The 16615-nt window shown below is 38.7% G+C and overlaps 1 protein-coding gene across 1 annotated transcript in view; it reads right to left on the bottom strand.

Moving 5' to 3' along the window:
- Positions 1-16615, bottom strand: part of SEMA3A (semaphorin 3A) — a 169637-nt gene that overhangs the window by 86699 nt on the left and 66323 nt on the right. The window contains exon 5 of the mRNA XM_062597623.1: positions 13008-13127. Coding sequence (XP_062453607.1) covers positions 13008-13127 — 120 coding nt within the window. The remainder of the gene's footprint in view (positions 1-13007; positions 13128-16615) is intronic.

Raw genomic sequence — 16615 nt, 5'->3', positions numbered from 1 at the left:
TCACAGGAAGAGAATCTTCCTCTATCAGGATGTCTTTTGTAATCTCCCCCCTAAAGTAGTTCACAGGTTTTACAGGTTACAATATCAGGCTGGAAAAATCTGCATTTTACTGTACCTAAGAAGCAAAAGTCTAATTATTTGAGAAGCTGCAGCAACATAAAGCTGGAAATACACTTTAAAAAGTGTAAAAACTCCCTTTTTACACTCATATATTATTACTTTATACCTTTTGGAGGCTTGGAGTATAAAATATTGAATTCACATTTAACAGTTTGTGTTCTGTTCCAGGCAAGTTGAAATGTGGCAATGTCGGACCTTATGTGTGCAGAAGGTCTTTAAAGGGCGTCCAAAGATTGCTTAGTGGGCAGATAGTTCTGTCACTGCTGTTTTATTTCATCTGGAGCTTTTTTGACCCAGGGACGTAGAATTACAGGTCTAAGAAAATGTTCTGTTTTTTCAGAACAACGTCCGAAGCTTCATCTGTCAGGAAATCTGAATTGCAGACAGTAAAACCAATTACGGTTGAAGCAGTGAGCCTCAGCAGAAGCCTGGAGACGAAGCTGTGACTTCGTGTCTTCCTCAAGTGAAACGTGCAGCAGCTTTGCATATCACAGATAAGATGGTGCCACCACTGACAATTACGTCACTGGCACAAAAGCATGCATCATGGCATGAAAAAGACAGATTCCTATCAAGAATTCCTCATCTTTCCTCCTGCCAATGTTCTCCTAGCCTCATTGTGTGCAGAACATCTTTGCAGCATAAGATTTTTTTTTTCCTCCCCTTTCTGGTTTGTCAAAAGACATGATCAGGCAAAACATTTAAATAAGGGTGAAACTTTAGGTATGTGAATAATCTCATTGCCTGGAGCAGAGCCAGTGTCTCAGGAGGACACAGAGATCTGAACTTTACGTCTTTTAAGGTATATATGAAAAGGGTTCAGATGAATAATCTATTTATCTACTGGATAGTTTCTATTTAAACAAAGAGAAAAGTGAAATATACTGTGTATGTCACCGTTGGTTTGCACGACGCTAGGAGACAAGTTCTGAAGTCAAAACCGATGAAATCAGCTTTCAATCCAGTGCAGAAATTCTGAAGAAAAAATATGTTGCTCTCACTGTTGCAGTGCTCTGCTTGGTCAGTGGCGGTACACGTCACATTCTCACTTAAAAGGGTGCTGAGAAATGTTTATACCCAGACCAAGCCAATTACTTAACTTTTCCGGTATGGTTTATACTTAGTTCAGAAGAGGACAACACAGCTAGTAATCCCTGAAAGTATCTTTCTGATGAGATGAGTCATACAGAGCTGTTAGCAAAATCATGACCAGGCTACCAGGCTTTTAATGCCAGGTAGGACAGAGGTGTGAAAAGCATCCAGCGAATTTTTACGTTCATCTCATATGGAGCTGTGTTACTTGAGCCTTGCACTCAAGGAGCACGTGGAACTGGACCCTGATAATTCTGATACTCTCTTTCTCTTCAACAATTTTGTCACCGTTCTTTTTTAAGCTAGTAGCACAAGCATATTTTGCACACAAAAGCAATTAGTATTGTTTTACACATGAAAACAACCATGCATATCCCCAACTCCTTAGCTTTCTGCCACCCCTCACATATATATTTATATGCCATATACTCTGCACGTAAAATAGATTACTACAAGGCTAATATTTAATTTCTTTAACTCATGACATTGCGGAGGCATGTTTGAAGCCATTTTACTGAAGGATTCCTCCAAGGTAACCATTTAACAGCTAAGTAACCTTTAATTACTTTACTGTAATGATACACATCTAAGACAGATATTGTTAGACTGTGACATCTGAGCACTTTAACCTAAGGTAGTTATTAGCACTCCCATGCAAGATTCATTATGGATCATATTTCATTAATGGAGAGTATTGTGTTCTCATCTGATTAGGTACTTGTGAACATTTATTAACACATCTTCCCTAGTGTGACCGTGTTACAACTCAGATGAATCTATAGATTTTTACAAAATAAGTGGCATTTCTCAACTGAAATATATGTAATTATACAAGAGGAAAGTTATATAACAGTTCTTCTGGGACTGTTTGATGCATATATTAAATAGAAAGAGAGTTGCTTAGGGCTGGAGAATGTTTATAATTATGATTAGTCATGCAATATTTGAAAAAGAAAGAATTAAAATGCAAATTAATTCTGCACTGCAAGAATCGCTAATTGTGATTTATATCACTACAGGTGAGAAGATAGTCCAGACTTGTAGATCGTTGACTGCAGATGTATACAAATTAGAACAGATTAAATGACATAGCAAGTCACTGCCAATTCTAATAGGCATGAATTCATCATGATATATTTATTTATTTTGTTCAATACCTCTTTTTATTTAAGTTTTCCAGTGGGGATTGGCTTTTCATCTAGTATGGTATTTATATTCTTTTTTTGATAACTGAGCTAAAGAAAAAGAAATTTCTTAGAAAAAAAAAGACAGAAAAAAGCTTTCCCTCATGAGAATAAATGAAAATAACTATATGTGAATGATATGTGGCAAATAATACAGAAGCTGAAACAGAAAGGAAAAAAAAATGAATAGTAGCTTGTCTTTCCTTGAATTGACAATTAGCAGTGGAAAGTTACTTACCTTTCCCAATTAAATAAGTTACTTAGGAAATAACTAATTTACTCAAAGTCCACAGAGGCATGTATTTCACCTGAGTCAGGTCACAGCCACTAAGTTATTTGTCTTATAAAAAGGAGGGAGAGGCGAAGGAAGGAACGGACGGGCGCACACAAGCGCATTTCCCTCGCAGGACTAGTATGCGAGCGAACAGGCAGCAGTTCTGCTCCGTTTATGCTCAAGAACTCCAAAAGGAGCCAACACATTTCCAAGCAGACTTACTGAGTGCCACACGCAGGAATGTTACACACTATGTAAGAACTTAAAATGAATGGAAGCGTAAATGATTTTTTTCCCCTGACTTCAAGTTTTTTTATTATTAGATTTTTAGGACAGAAAGAGTTGCTGAGATCACTTAGCCTAATTTCCAGCATCACACAAGTAATACCATTTCAGCCTGCTTCAAAATCCCATGTTTTACAGAGTTGGAGTGCACTGCTGACAAAGTATATAGGTGATTCAAATAGCCCTGTGCAAGGTAAAATGGGACTAGTACAAATACTTAAAGCTCTGCCTGTTTCCGTACTATTCCTCACCTCCCACAGTCTCTCAGCAGTAAATTGATTAACTCCTCATGGCAAAAAAAAGACAGACTAGTGTAAAGGAAGATAATTATTTATGTCTATGCACTGCTTGCATGTCTATTATTTTTAGATAATTTCACGCACAGTCCCATGTTCTTTCCTTGTATAAAACACACTGTCTGTCTAAGCCCTGACCCACCCCTAAGCCTGGATTCTCTTCCTGCTGATGGTTATTGCAGCAATCAAATGCACTCTGCCAAACTAGGTTTCATATTCACAGAAAAGTATTGTTTAAAGAAGAGCAAAAGAATTTTCTTTCCTGTCAGACTTTTAAGATCTTGAAATACCTGACTTTTAATCTACCGGTGTCATCTTGTGCCAGTAAAACACGTGATGTGAAAAGATGAAAACTTCTACACTGCTAAAAAGCACTTTCTTTACTCTTTGCAAAGATATTTAGTAAAGATAGAAAATGATACAATGGTTAAACTATATCTGCTCTTGTTTGTATAGACCATTCCTCCTGCAGCTATCTTCTGCTTAGGTATGGTGTATAGGGGATTAATTCACAGCCATTATTTTACAGAGTTTGGTCCATTCTCACCTTCTTAAGAAGCAAAGTATTAGCCATTAATCAAAGCACCTACCTTTAGCATCATTGTCTTACTGAACTGAATAGTGGTATTTTATGATTTGAACATATTCAGATAGTAACAAATTCAAGACAATCTTTGTATAACACAGGGCAGTGAAGAAATTCAGTTTCAAAACCTTGTGAAGGAAAGAAAGCATCTGGAAAGTATTATGAAAGTATTTTCACATAAAAATGAGTCTATACATAAAAGTGGGGATGGTCAAGATAGTAAGAGAAGAGCAATTATTTACTGTTCCGCCAGGCAACTGCTGGAAATACCTATATACTGCTATTTACTGAAGGAAATGGTAGCTTCACCTGCAGTTGCTCTGCTTTTTATCAAAGGTGAAATAAGATTTAATCGTTACGGAGAAGCCAGTTTTGTCATGCCAAACGCAGCTGTTGACGAAAGAAAGAGATGCATAAGGAGCTTGGAAACACCCCAAGGAGGCCTCCCATTGCAGAAAGTCACTTTTTTTTTTTTCCTGAATATGTTCAAAAGTTTGCTCTTCAATCCATGAGCGCTCTCATCTTTCTCTTGCAGAAATGCTCCTTTTCTGGGAATTTGGGATTGTGACAGTCAGAACCCACCTTGGGAGGAGGGAGGTTTGGGGCAGAAGCTAAGCACAGGCCTCTCCCTCCACTGAACAACTCGCACTACTGCTGTACACACCTCCAAGGCCCCTCCACGGGCAACTGCCATGCCCACATACTGCTAAGTTCACATAGAAAGGATAAATTTTAGGTGAGGCCTAAAAGCGTGAAAATAGGCAAGATTTTCTGCCTCAGAGTTAGATACACTTACTAGATCTAGAAATCAGGCCGGAAAAGTGCTTCTGTAAGACCCCAGCTCTCATACAGTTTCAGACAAACTCCAGCGGAGTTCATTAACATCAGCACGCTCTTGCTTAGGTCTTCACACCTGAGCATTCAGCCTAAGCTCTGGTTTGTCTGCTGCTCCACGTTTCACAGATCCGCAGCCTGTATGTGGAACATCATCTACAGCTGAAACCTGCTGCTTTGTGACCCAGCTTGTTTAAAACCTATTTGACAAGATGTTTGTACCAAGCTACAAACACAATACGGTCACTTCCTTCAGCTGCAGAAATCACACTTAAAACGTGATTCTTCTTCAGGAGGTCAGCCCTTGTCAACTGGAGCTTTGTGACATGGATCTAGCTAAGAATAACGCCGCTTTGATGCTGGTCTCTCCAAATCTGTGCTAGGTAACTCCTTCTTTTAGCTTTCTTCCCCTTGCTTCTCTAAATCAATAAATTATTGCATTTATAAATCATTTCCTTAGTTAAGTCACTGTATCCTATATGCTGTTTTTTATTAAATTGGTTTTCCAAAAGATGGTGATTTATTTATTTATTTTTTTTCCTCCCTCATGTTGGTCTTGAGATCAAAGGATTCAGTCATACTTGTCTTGCGTTTCTGGAGATGTGTTGGTGAAATTTTGCGTATGCTGCATGACTGTGAAGTTGAGTTAATGTTTTCAATCGTTACTCTAACAAGAGGAGAATGCTCCAGTTTTCTGCTACTAGAAACATTGCGGACTCTGTTCATAAACGAACATAATACTCCCACCCTGAAAACAGTATCATAATCTTCGTATGAATGCCATCTCTCTTAAAAAACACAACCTAAATTTGTAATGATTTAGCAAAACTGTATTGTCTTATGATAAGATGAGGTAAATATGTTGCCAATGTGAATATTTATATTCTGGAAATAAATAATTCATCCTAACATCTTTTAATTGATAGAAGGAAAAAATAATGTCCAAACGCAAACACTGGATGTATTCTCAGCACAGAGGCAAGGGAGAATTAGAGGCAAATCTTAGGGGATGTCTTTAACTTGAATCACGCATTATCTGAACACATTCTAAGACAGTCATCCTTTCTGTGATACGCTTTTAAGGCACGGATCCCAAAGTGTGGTATTACATGTGATATAAGTGAAAATTCGCTCCGTGGCTGTGTGTGTGTGCACGCTCCACCCCATGAATTCACTTCCATGGAGGTCTCTTTCTATCTCACTCTCTTTTTCTCCCCTCTAGCAGCATAAACAAAAGTTTTCCCACAGTGCTGAGGCTCATTTCTTTGAACCTAATGAATATGTCGACTGGCTTTAGTTCCTTATTCATGAAAGTCATTCAGCTGTGGCATACTGTATACAGTTCTCCACTGTAATCAACAGGCATTTCTCAGCAACCCAGGGCCGAGAGTAATGTACGTCCCAGGAACAACGGGGTTCTCAGTCATCTCGGTGAAAGCATGCTAGCGCATAGATTCCACTCATTAGGAGGCAGGGGGTTCAAATCTGACACTGTTCTTCGTACTAGAGTCTTGTTGCACTGAGAAAATCCGAAAATTTTTATTGTTAATAGTTTTTTGTTTGTTTGTTTTTTGTTTAAATGAAGGAGAGTATGCAGGATCTTGCTCCTACAAAGGTTCATTTTGCTTCATTGCATCTCTCTGGTGACCAGAGGAGATTCATGGAAAGACTGCCACTTGCTACAAACCACATATTCTTGCTAGTTCTCTTTCATCTCTGAAAAGTTTTCAATTAAAGCCAAGCTGCAGAACAGTGGAACGTCACCTGCACAGTGACTTTCATTTAAATTTTCCTTAAAACACATGTATAAGGTAAGATGGTTCTGGAATTGATTTTTTTTTTCCTTTCTCTTAAGATAAACTGGGAGGTCTGCCACAGCAATTTGGATATATTTATCAAGTCCTAAACAAAAGTTGGTTGCTGAATAGCCGAACTGATCAGACTTGAATAATAATGGGGGATTCATTAGTGGTTTCTGCTGTGCAGCAAATGGCCCTTGCAGTTGTAAATTCCACGTCTTTGTTCTGCTTCTCATCGTATCTTATAGCTCTTCTCGGTAGGACTAACTAAAGAATTGTGCTTCCCCCTTTGCCTAAACCAATTAAGTCACTAGACTGAGGAATAAAGGTGAAGAAATAAAATAGCCAACTGTACTGTTTTGACTTGCGGCACTTTAAAACTCGACTCCATTTCCTGCATGTAAATGTTCATCTTGTAAATCTCAAAGTGAACCTCAGACATAATTACCGACTTTCTGTCACTTCAGACATAAATAGATTCCAAATTACTCTAGGTGTAATTATGAAATATGCAAGGGCAGAACTGAATGCATTGCATGACAGCTGAAAACCCGAGATGTTCACGTTTCCTGCCAAGGATTAAAGCATGACCCCTCTGCTAAATACTTTCCCCCAAAAAAGGAGGTTTGTACCATATCCAAATTTTAAGATATTGAGCCAGATCTTTTGCACTTACGTGGTTTGGAATAGCCGTATTCTTACAAACCTACCTTTACATCAGTAAACTGAAAACCAAATGGATCAGCTAGTTCTCAGATGTTCAGCTGTCATAGGGACATTCCCTTCTTAAATGAACACTAGCTGCAAATTTAAATGATTATGCTTTCAACTGTGTGTTTTACATCAAGAGTTGCGTATATATTCTGCTTTGTGTTAACAAATCTGTTCCCATCTTGCTAAAAATAGGATACTTTGCCTTACAAAAAGATCTCTTTTGAAATTTCTCTTCAGTATCTCACTTCTTGGTGGCTAAAACATCTGTAGCAGCTATATAGACTTCCACAGCAGCGAGGGGCAGGAGAGATGTCAGCCACTGCTGCCATGTGCGGTGTTCCATTAACGAAAGTTTACCTCGTAACTTAAACTGTTCCGACAGCTAAATTATCACTTAAATCCTAATAGTCCTACTTTAAAGGATTGACGCTGGAAATAATTTTTTATTGGAATTATCTTTTGGTTCAGATGACATGACAAAGTTTTGAAAGAATTGAGGATACCTAGTTTAGCTTCTCTGTTAGCAAATAAAACTGTTCAAAATACAGCTAAAGTAAAAGGAGATCTGCAGTATCTTCAAAGACAGCTTCAAGACATAAATAATGTGATTTAACCATGAATCTGATTCATATTTGTTTACAAAAGGGTTTATGGAGTTTTTCAAAAAGTCTTTTAAGTGGGAATCAAGTTACCGCCTTTTAACGACCTTCTACTTCTGCAACTCTTTCACAAGAAAATGCCACGTAACAAGAGGTGCCCTTCGGGCACCAGCCCTGCAGGAAATGCTCACTACTGCACGAGGTTGCTTAAAAATACGTGGCGCTTCCCGCAACGCGTCCGAGTTTCCATCCGGAAACGTTCGTCGGACGGTACCAGCGCTAATGGCTCACTGAGGACGCCTTTGGGCGACGGGCCGTCACGCGTCCCTGCCCGCTGCTCCGCTCCTCTGGCGGGTGCTGCCTCCGGGTCACTGGAAACTCCCCCTTCCCAACCAACGCCGCAATGAATTATGACTTGGCAAAAAGAAGTCTGTATTATACATAGCTACATATAACTGTGTATAAAATGATATGCTTCCAAAATGCTCGGAAGGGTCTAGCTACGCCAAGATTTATTCTTTCTGAGAAGCGGAGGTAAACTGTACCTGTGCGAAAAGCCTGATTTTACGCAGAGTTTTCACCCAAGCTAGCCGAACGGGCGGGAAATCCGCGCAGCGTGGACCACCAGAAGCGACGGCTTGCAGATCCAGCAGCCTCCAGAGGCTTCAGCCCCCTTCTTTGCGATTTGGCAGCTTTGGCCACTGCCCCCGTGAGATTCCCGGGCAGATCTGTGCCTCACGGCGACTACCGCAAAGCTTCCCAGCAGCCCAGTCTCCCAGGAGAGCAGAGCTCGTTGTCCTACCTTCTCCAAAACAAGGTGAAGGCCTGGAAACCTCTGAGACATGGTGGCAAAACCAGCTAGGCAAACGAAAGCACTGCTCCCAGGGTACTTAGCCTGTACACTAGCTAGAAATCTTCCTCTCTAAGTCTTATTTTTGAGCACCATAGTAGCTATTAGATAGCTATTGGTTTGGAGGATTTAAACATCTCTGAACTGAAATAGGCTGCTATAGATCTATAAAATAGATCTCCCTTTATTGACATTTCTTTGTGATTATAATTATGATTAGAATTGTAATATCTCAGACAAAACAATCATCCTTTAACAGTATCTTTTTTTTCTTTATATTTGTTACAGCATATTTAATTTTTTTATTATTTGGCAAGCACATAAATGGCATATAAAAGTAGCATTAATTAGATGCAAAGTAAATTAGCCTGAGGTGAGTATTAATTTAAAAAAAATATTTGCTCAAATGTTTCACTTAAAAACTACAGCCAGAATCTTAACTGATGTAAACTGACACAGCTCCACTGTCTTCAATGAATTTACGCCAATTTATGCCACATCTGCTACTAGTGAAGTCAGTGTTTTACCCTGAATTTTATATTAGATAATGAAATACAACAAATTTTTTCTACCAGCAGTAGCACTCCTCCTTCAAGTACTGTGTTCCTCCAAAGTTATTCTTTTAGGAAAAACCTGCTCTTTCACCACTATTTATATTGTGTGTGCGTATATGTATGCATATATATATATAAAAGGCAGATGCATAAATGTATCAAAACAGGATGTCCAGAACTTAACAAATGCACTCTGGACCTCTTCTAATGTGAAGTACAGAAGGGACAGAAAGAGTGGAAGGTATAACTTAGCAAAATTTTACGAGTTGAACCAAAGATTTTTAAAATGCACAGAGACCGGAAAAAGTAAATATGTTACAGGTGGTAGCATTATATACCTTCATATGCAATAACTTAATGTTTTATGTACGTCATAAATCTAAACTAAATTTAGAGCTTCTTTATTTATTAAGAATGAGAAATAACCTGCAAGTAAAGTGATCCCAGATCTTTTAAGTTCATCCAGCTAAAAACGAGTTTTAATCTGTCGGACAATGACAAGAAATTTGGAATTAGGAGGCAATAAAAGGCGCAGGGCTAGTTCTGCAGACAGTGTCTATTGATTTACCTCTGCTGAAGAAACCCTAATGTATTCCTGCTGAGGAGCTGGCAAACTATTTTGTGTGGCTCTTGCAATGCCTGAGCGGTAAAGAAAGGGTCCTACGGCGCATTTGCTAGACTTCCACACGTGTGCAAGGGTTAGGAAAATGGAAAATCCTGCTCCTTCCTGAGCAGGACTGTTCCCTGCTGGGTTCGTGCAAACTGCCCCAAAGGGAGCACTGGGGAAAGCGCACAGCGCTGCCTCCCTCCGCGCGGGCGTGCGCGGACAGGTGCATTCTGCATCCTGCTGCGTTCTTCTGGCAGGTTTAATGCGCCTCTGCGTCTCCCCGCAGTTGGGTTTGCTCCTTTTAAGCGCAGATCTGACCTATGTGATTTTGCAACTGTGAATATAATAGTCCTACACATTCAGTCCCGCTTCCTCAGAAATCAGTGGAGCAGAGTAGACCACTACTAATTACTTTCCTGTATTATCTAGTAATTGCTTTCTTGTATTATATTGCTTCAAGTGGAGAGACTGCCACGAGCTGCCTAATTGCAGAGACCTAAAGCAGGTGTAGGCGTGCATGTTAGGTCACCTCTCCTAACTTCAGAGGCATAGTATAGATATAGTATAGACATAGTATAGACAATTGAGTAGGAACCAATTTGCCCTATCAGTCAAGGTGGAAATAGAGTTTCTCCAGTAGGCTGACTCAGATCATCCTAACTAGCTTCCTCTCAGATATTTTCTGCATATACATGTTCTTTGTCTTCTCTAAATGCATTCTCAAGCCTATGTGCTACAAGAAAGTCTGTTCAAACATGAACATTTTTCTTCTCTTTAAATACTGTGGCTATTCACTTACACATCTGGAATGGATTGAAACGAAGATTAGTCTGCTTTACTCCTTAGAATGCGATGTAATTCACAACATATTAGGTTATATGCACTTGCACAGATCACTTTTAATCAGATGCACAGCATGCTGTTCATATCCTTTTACCTTTTTATTATTATTTCTTTTACTGTACTTCATCAAATTCTATTCGATCTGCCTACTTTCATCACTAGAAATGGTTTTCTTCCAATATGGAACGGGGCTTTAATATGCTGCTTCATATAGAAGAGATATGCAACAGATTTAACAATTCATATTCCCATTATTTTATGACTGTCACACAAAGTAATTTATTTGCTCTCCTCAGTCATAAAAATTGTGCTATATTTTCTTTTTAATTTCACTTCCCCAGCCTCATCAATTAGAGGCATATTCATTTTCTCTTCTCCACTGTACTCAGACTGGTGGGTTACATTTAGAGATCACATAAACAAGCAGTCTTATTACTCTGTAGGTACATTTCCCAGCTATTCCGCTCATCAGCTTATGTTTACCTCTCTCTTACAACCGCTTCAAAACGAATAAGCACATGGAGAAGTCAGCTAATTTTCTGAAAGTGTTGTAGCGGAAAGTGAATCTTCAGGAAACGTTCTAGATGACTTCTTCATTTTTTTTTTTTTTTTTTTGAATTCAAAATCAATCATTTGCCTTCATTTATACTTTTTACCTTTTTTAGTACATTCAAGAGGTGTAAAAAGTGTATGACAGAGAAGCAGCCACCTGGCTCACTGACATGACATGTCCGGTTCTGCTGTGTGACCTGACGGCATAAACTACCTGGCTCTCGCAGACGCAGTGTGCAGGGAGGGGTTAATATTGTATCCTCCATTCTTAGTAACTTTAATAGTTACTGTCAGTCACACTCCCTCCTTTCCAGACATTTGAAATTCCTGGCTAGTTAGCTGGTGTACAGGAAAAGAAGGAGCAGGCTCCTGCTTTGAGAGAGACAGTGAAGATTATTTTTTTATTATATATATATATATATATATATATATATATAAGATTATTAGTTGATAGCTATGGACTGCTAAAAGGATGCTGATATAAATATTCCTTTTGCAGCTCCAAGGACAAATGCATCATTGACACAAGTCTTTCAAAACTCCAAATGTTAAACCAAGGTTGGATCTGGCCTCTAGTCTCTGAACATCCTTGCTATAAATCCTTGAGAAAGTGTGTGTTAGTTTTACAGTACACTCATAAAACAGCCAAATGTAAAAGTAAATGACCTCATACCAGCTATCTCTCTGCAGATAGATTCACTTGGCAGATAGCCAAGAATTGATTGACACACATCTTACAGAACGCGAGTTAATTAATATGTCTACCAATTCCCAAATGGATCTCGGGAAGCAGAGAATCTGTTTAATGCAGTAAGCAATGACATACTGTGTGTGGTCAGGAGACAATCACTAATTGCCAAGAATGCATTCTGGAATCAAGCATTAAAGAATACCAAAAAAAAAAAAAAAAAAAAAAAATCCAACAAAAAAAGACCCTTCTACTCTTCAGCTCCTTTATCCCTTCAAAACCTTATGCTTAGAACATTATGAAGACTCATGTTTCAAATATCAAGGCATTTTTATAGAGAAAAATGATTTCCAGACTATAACTATACAGTTAACACTCAAAAAGCCTGTTAATTTACAAGGAGAAATTCTGATTTTTAAATAACTGAGTGAGTTCTCATTCACTTAACAGTGATGTCTTTATTTCCACGGAAATCTGAAAACTCAAACTGCAAAACCACAAAGTGCCTTGAAATAGCTGCTCTTCAGCAGCCACATTTTGGATTCACCAATAAAATATATCCATAAATTAAATACATGGCTGCTGCAAACACATTGAGAAGTCTGGCTGATAAATTGAAACAGTCCATGGAGCAATGCTCAGGTAAGCCAGACTGAAAGCAAAGTGGACTCACTCGTATTGTATACCCACTTTAACATTACAACAAAAAAAATGGCTTTTGTGGACAGACTAAGGATTAAAACGAGAGTGACGAGGGTATGGAGACATTCTAGCAATATCTTCAGCCAGGAAAATCAGCACAGCCCCAGCGCTTTCAGAGAGTGACGTTGGTTCTCACCCAGAGAAGACCATATTTGTCTATTTATCTACGGCGAGCACTGGCAAGACAGCACAGAACCTACCCCAGGCTTTCCGCAGCAAGAACCAGCAAGAGGCGGGAGGGCAACGTGCGGGTGCCGCATGATTTGCCCGGCAGCATGTCAGCAGCAGATCCTCCAAGATCCGCTACCCAAGGCGCAGAAGTTTTAGTGCAACTTTGGCAGACAGAGATCATGGCTAAACCTTAAGAACGGTTACAAAGACAAACAAACAAACAAACAAAGAGAACTATATGTTTTAAGGTATTTTACCTCGGGGTGGCTTCCAACTTCAATATAGGCGCACACTGGATGAAAAGCCCCCGTTCCACAGGCGTACAAGTGCGTTTGGTTATAAGCCTTAAGCACCTTGATGAAATTAGCACATTCTCTCTGCGAAGAAATGGAAAATCATAATAATTAATAAAAATCCACAAAGTTAATTCAAGCAGTGATTATGACTAATGGAGCTTTTCTGTGTTGGGGATGCATGGCAGAAGGAACAGATTTTAAAGGTGTGACCATTTCCGTGCTCTTTACAAGCTTGTTTATCACTAGGCATTTAATAAACACCTTGATTGAGGATCTCATTTAAATAGCCTTGGTTGTCATTTAATAAAGATCCATCCCTGAAGAAAAGATTATACAAATAATTTTCCTGGTATTTCTTTTTCCTTCACTCTTCACCTTTATAATTAAGGTTATTGCTATGTTTGCAAGACAAAATCCATTTATAGAAATGTGTCAGACTGAAATAATGAAGAGAAATGGAGCAACTGCTTGCTTGTATTCAATTAAGGAAGAATTAGAAAAAAAAAATGATGGGCCAGATGGAACAAGTTGATGAAAAATAAATCATTGATATAACATTTCTAACAGTAACATGCATGTTGTCCCAGCTCCATTGTATATGCTTAGAGGTCAACTTTACAAAGAAACATACACATGCTTAACTCTAAAGCAGCTACTTCACCTAGAATATAAGCTTTGTGAGGCTTGGGTATTGTATTTTCTATGTAAGTAAACTATTCACCATCAATAACTAGTTCTCAGCAATTAAAAATATAACAGAAACACTAACAGTTCCTAGTAAAAATATTATCTGTAGTTTGTTAACAAAAATGTCATTATTAATGCCTAATTCTATTAAAAAGGAAATAAGTCTAACCTGACAATCAGTGTCAACTTTTTCTGTTCATTTAATATTTTGTAGTTCAATCAAGTTGAACAATGAAAATAAATATGTCAGTGCTTGAGAAGTGTCAGTATGGTGATGCAATATTGCAAAAAATGGATTGCAAATTGGAGAAGAATAAGTACATTGACATAAAATAAGCATTTCCAGTAAAGTTTATATTAAAAACTAAGGAAACTTTTATATGAAGACTTAAGTGTTGTATAATGTTTCCAATGTATTAAAAAAAAAAAAAGTTTTCTACAAAGCAGTATTATTAAAAACAATTCTGCCTTTATTTGCAAATGGAAAATGGCAATCAGCAGCAAAAAAACCACAATTATAGTAGCAGGAGAGAGAAGGAAGAGTAAGAATTCTATTGCCCCACCACTTGCCAAAGGAAGATTTATTCTCCCCAGACCCGAGGCATCATTTCTGTAGGAATCACAGCAGTAGCTCTATTGCCTTCCCTGGTAGGGCACCAAGCTGCACTACCGAAGGGGTTCAGGTCCTGTGGCAAAACACCTTTGGAGCCACTGTCTTCGCAGAAATCTCACTGACCGGCATCATCAGCCTCCTTAACTTGCTTGGTAAATAAACCAGTAAACTCAAGGATGAAGGAACGGCTCTGCCAGGAAAGAGCGTGCAGTTGGAGGTGCCACAGGGAAAAGCAAGGCGCAGCCTCCCGCGGGGAGAAGGACGCTCCCCTGCGTCCCACGGGGGACCTTACTGAAAGGACATCGTCCTTCCAGCTCCACCGTTCATTTGCAAAACAGAGAGGTGCAACGTATTAAAAAGAACACCCCGGAGAGGAGCGTGCAGCATCACAGCCTGCCCTTGGCTTACGGCTGACTGCTTACGCTATCTTTCCCACTGAGATGCATGAGAAAACATAGAGATAATTAAGGTAATCCAGCAGGAAATTGAAAGAGAGAGAGATGGATGTTACAAGGGGTCTCTCCTAATTCTTTCCATTCTGACCTTTCTTCACAGAAACACACACAAATTCTGGAGCATATATATTCTTCCTCCTACACATATATTACATCCACTACCCTCATTCACAGACAGCCTTCCAATGCCACAGTGGTAGAGTATCAAACAAACAAATACATGGAGTAAATCACCAAAATTATACCGTATGTTTATATATTGTTCTTAATACTGTTGTTCTTTGCTTTTTAAAGAAAGAAATATGGAAAAATTTTATGAAAGTGTGTTATGAACTCAGTACCTTGGAGAGTAAAAATGAACAACTACCATAAATTCATATAATATTGAAAGTGAATAAAATTGAAATAGACCCTTTTTAAACTCTTTGGTACTCTATGTTTCAGGCAGAACATCTTACTTTGACTCTACATGGTTTAAAGCTGACCAAAGATTTGATCAATATTCAAAGAATTCAGAATTTTCTCACTTCTGAGTGACACATACTTTTCAAATTTATGGGGGAAAATGGGCTGAAGAGCTAAAATAAGTTTATCCTGATTCCAGTGGAACTATTCAGATTTACAGAAATAAGGTACCTGACTCTATATTCACACTCTAAATATTGTTTGACTGCTTATCTGTAAGATACAGCAAGAAGATATTAGATATTAATATGTTAAAGGTGAGACAGAGAACCCTCTTTAATTTAGGGGCAAACTCTTCTTTAGTTTCTATGGAAATATATAAAAAATTCATCAGCTTCAACTGTATTATTCCAGATTAGCCTGTGGCAGATAGGAGGAAAAAAATGTATCTCTTTCATAGCCATATTTTCCCTTCAGCTAGTCAGGATTTATTGCAGTGTAACTATGTCAAAACCAGTACAGTTACTCTATATTTATATTATATAAGCAAAAGCAAATTTGCCTCATTCTTCTCTGTTTTTAAATTCTCTTTAATTCCTTGTACAACAGATTTTTAGCATAGATGTCTGAGAAATACACAACCTAGTTAAACAATGAGAGAGGTAAATACTTGCAGTAATAAACCTCTGACAATAACAAATAAATTTATATAAAGTTTAACGTTCCTGGTCCAGCTAAAACTGCTAATATAGCTTCTCTGTGTTTTATAGCTGCATAAAGGAGCCATTAAGGTCTATTCAGTAAATTCTCATACACCTCCCAAACAGATTAAGTTTCTTTATATATTCTACATGATTGTAAAAAAATAAATAGAAAGGGGTATTAAGCCACAATAAATGACATCAAAGTAAAGTTACAGTTCTGATTTAAGCCCTTGTCAACTCAGGAAGTTCAAAGTGATGTTCCTGCCCTGCCTCCGAGACAGCGCTACGCTCACCGGAGCAGCAGCAATACTGTCACCGATTGCACTTGCCGGGCAGTCAGGTCCTTCCCTTTAATCGGGCCTCAGTACCGCTGCACCGATATCCTGCGATGTGCGGAAACATCATCGAGCCTGAGCATTTGCGAGGGATATTCTGGGCTCAGCAAAGGTCTGCTCCATGATGAGATATATTAGGTTTTCCTAGCTTATGTGGCCCAAGGAAGAAAAGGCTCCCCATAACTCTAAAATGTAAGTTTTAACTACTTTGAACAGTTCACTCTGAATCTCAGTATACATTAATGCTAAAGCAGATATTATTATCAGGGAAAGCATCTGTGCACTCATGCAACTGGGCTCTCGCAGTCATTTGCTACGTGTGCCTTGGATAACCTCCTCACCTTCTCGGTTCCACGCTTTCCCGTTCCCG

This window comes from Rhea pennata, chromosome 1, assembly GCF_028389875.1.
Source record: "Rhea pennata isolate bPtePen1 chromosome 1, bPtePen1.pri, whole genome shotgun sequence".
NCBI classification, from domain to species: Eukaryota; Metazoa; Chordata; class Aves; order Rheiformes; family Rheidae; genus Rhea; species Rhea pennata.
This window is presented reverse-complemented; position numbering and strand designations above follow the sequence as displayed.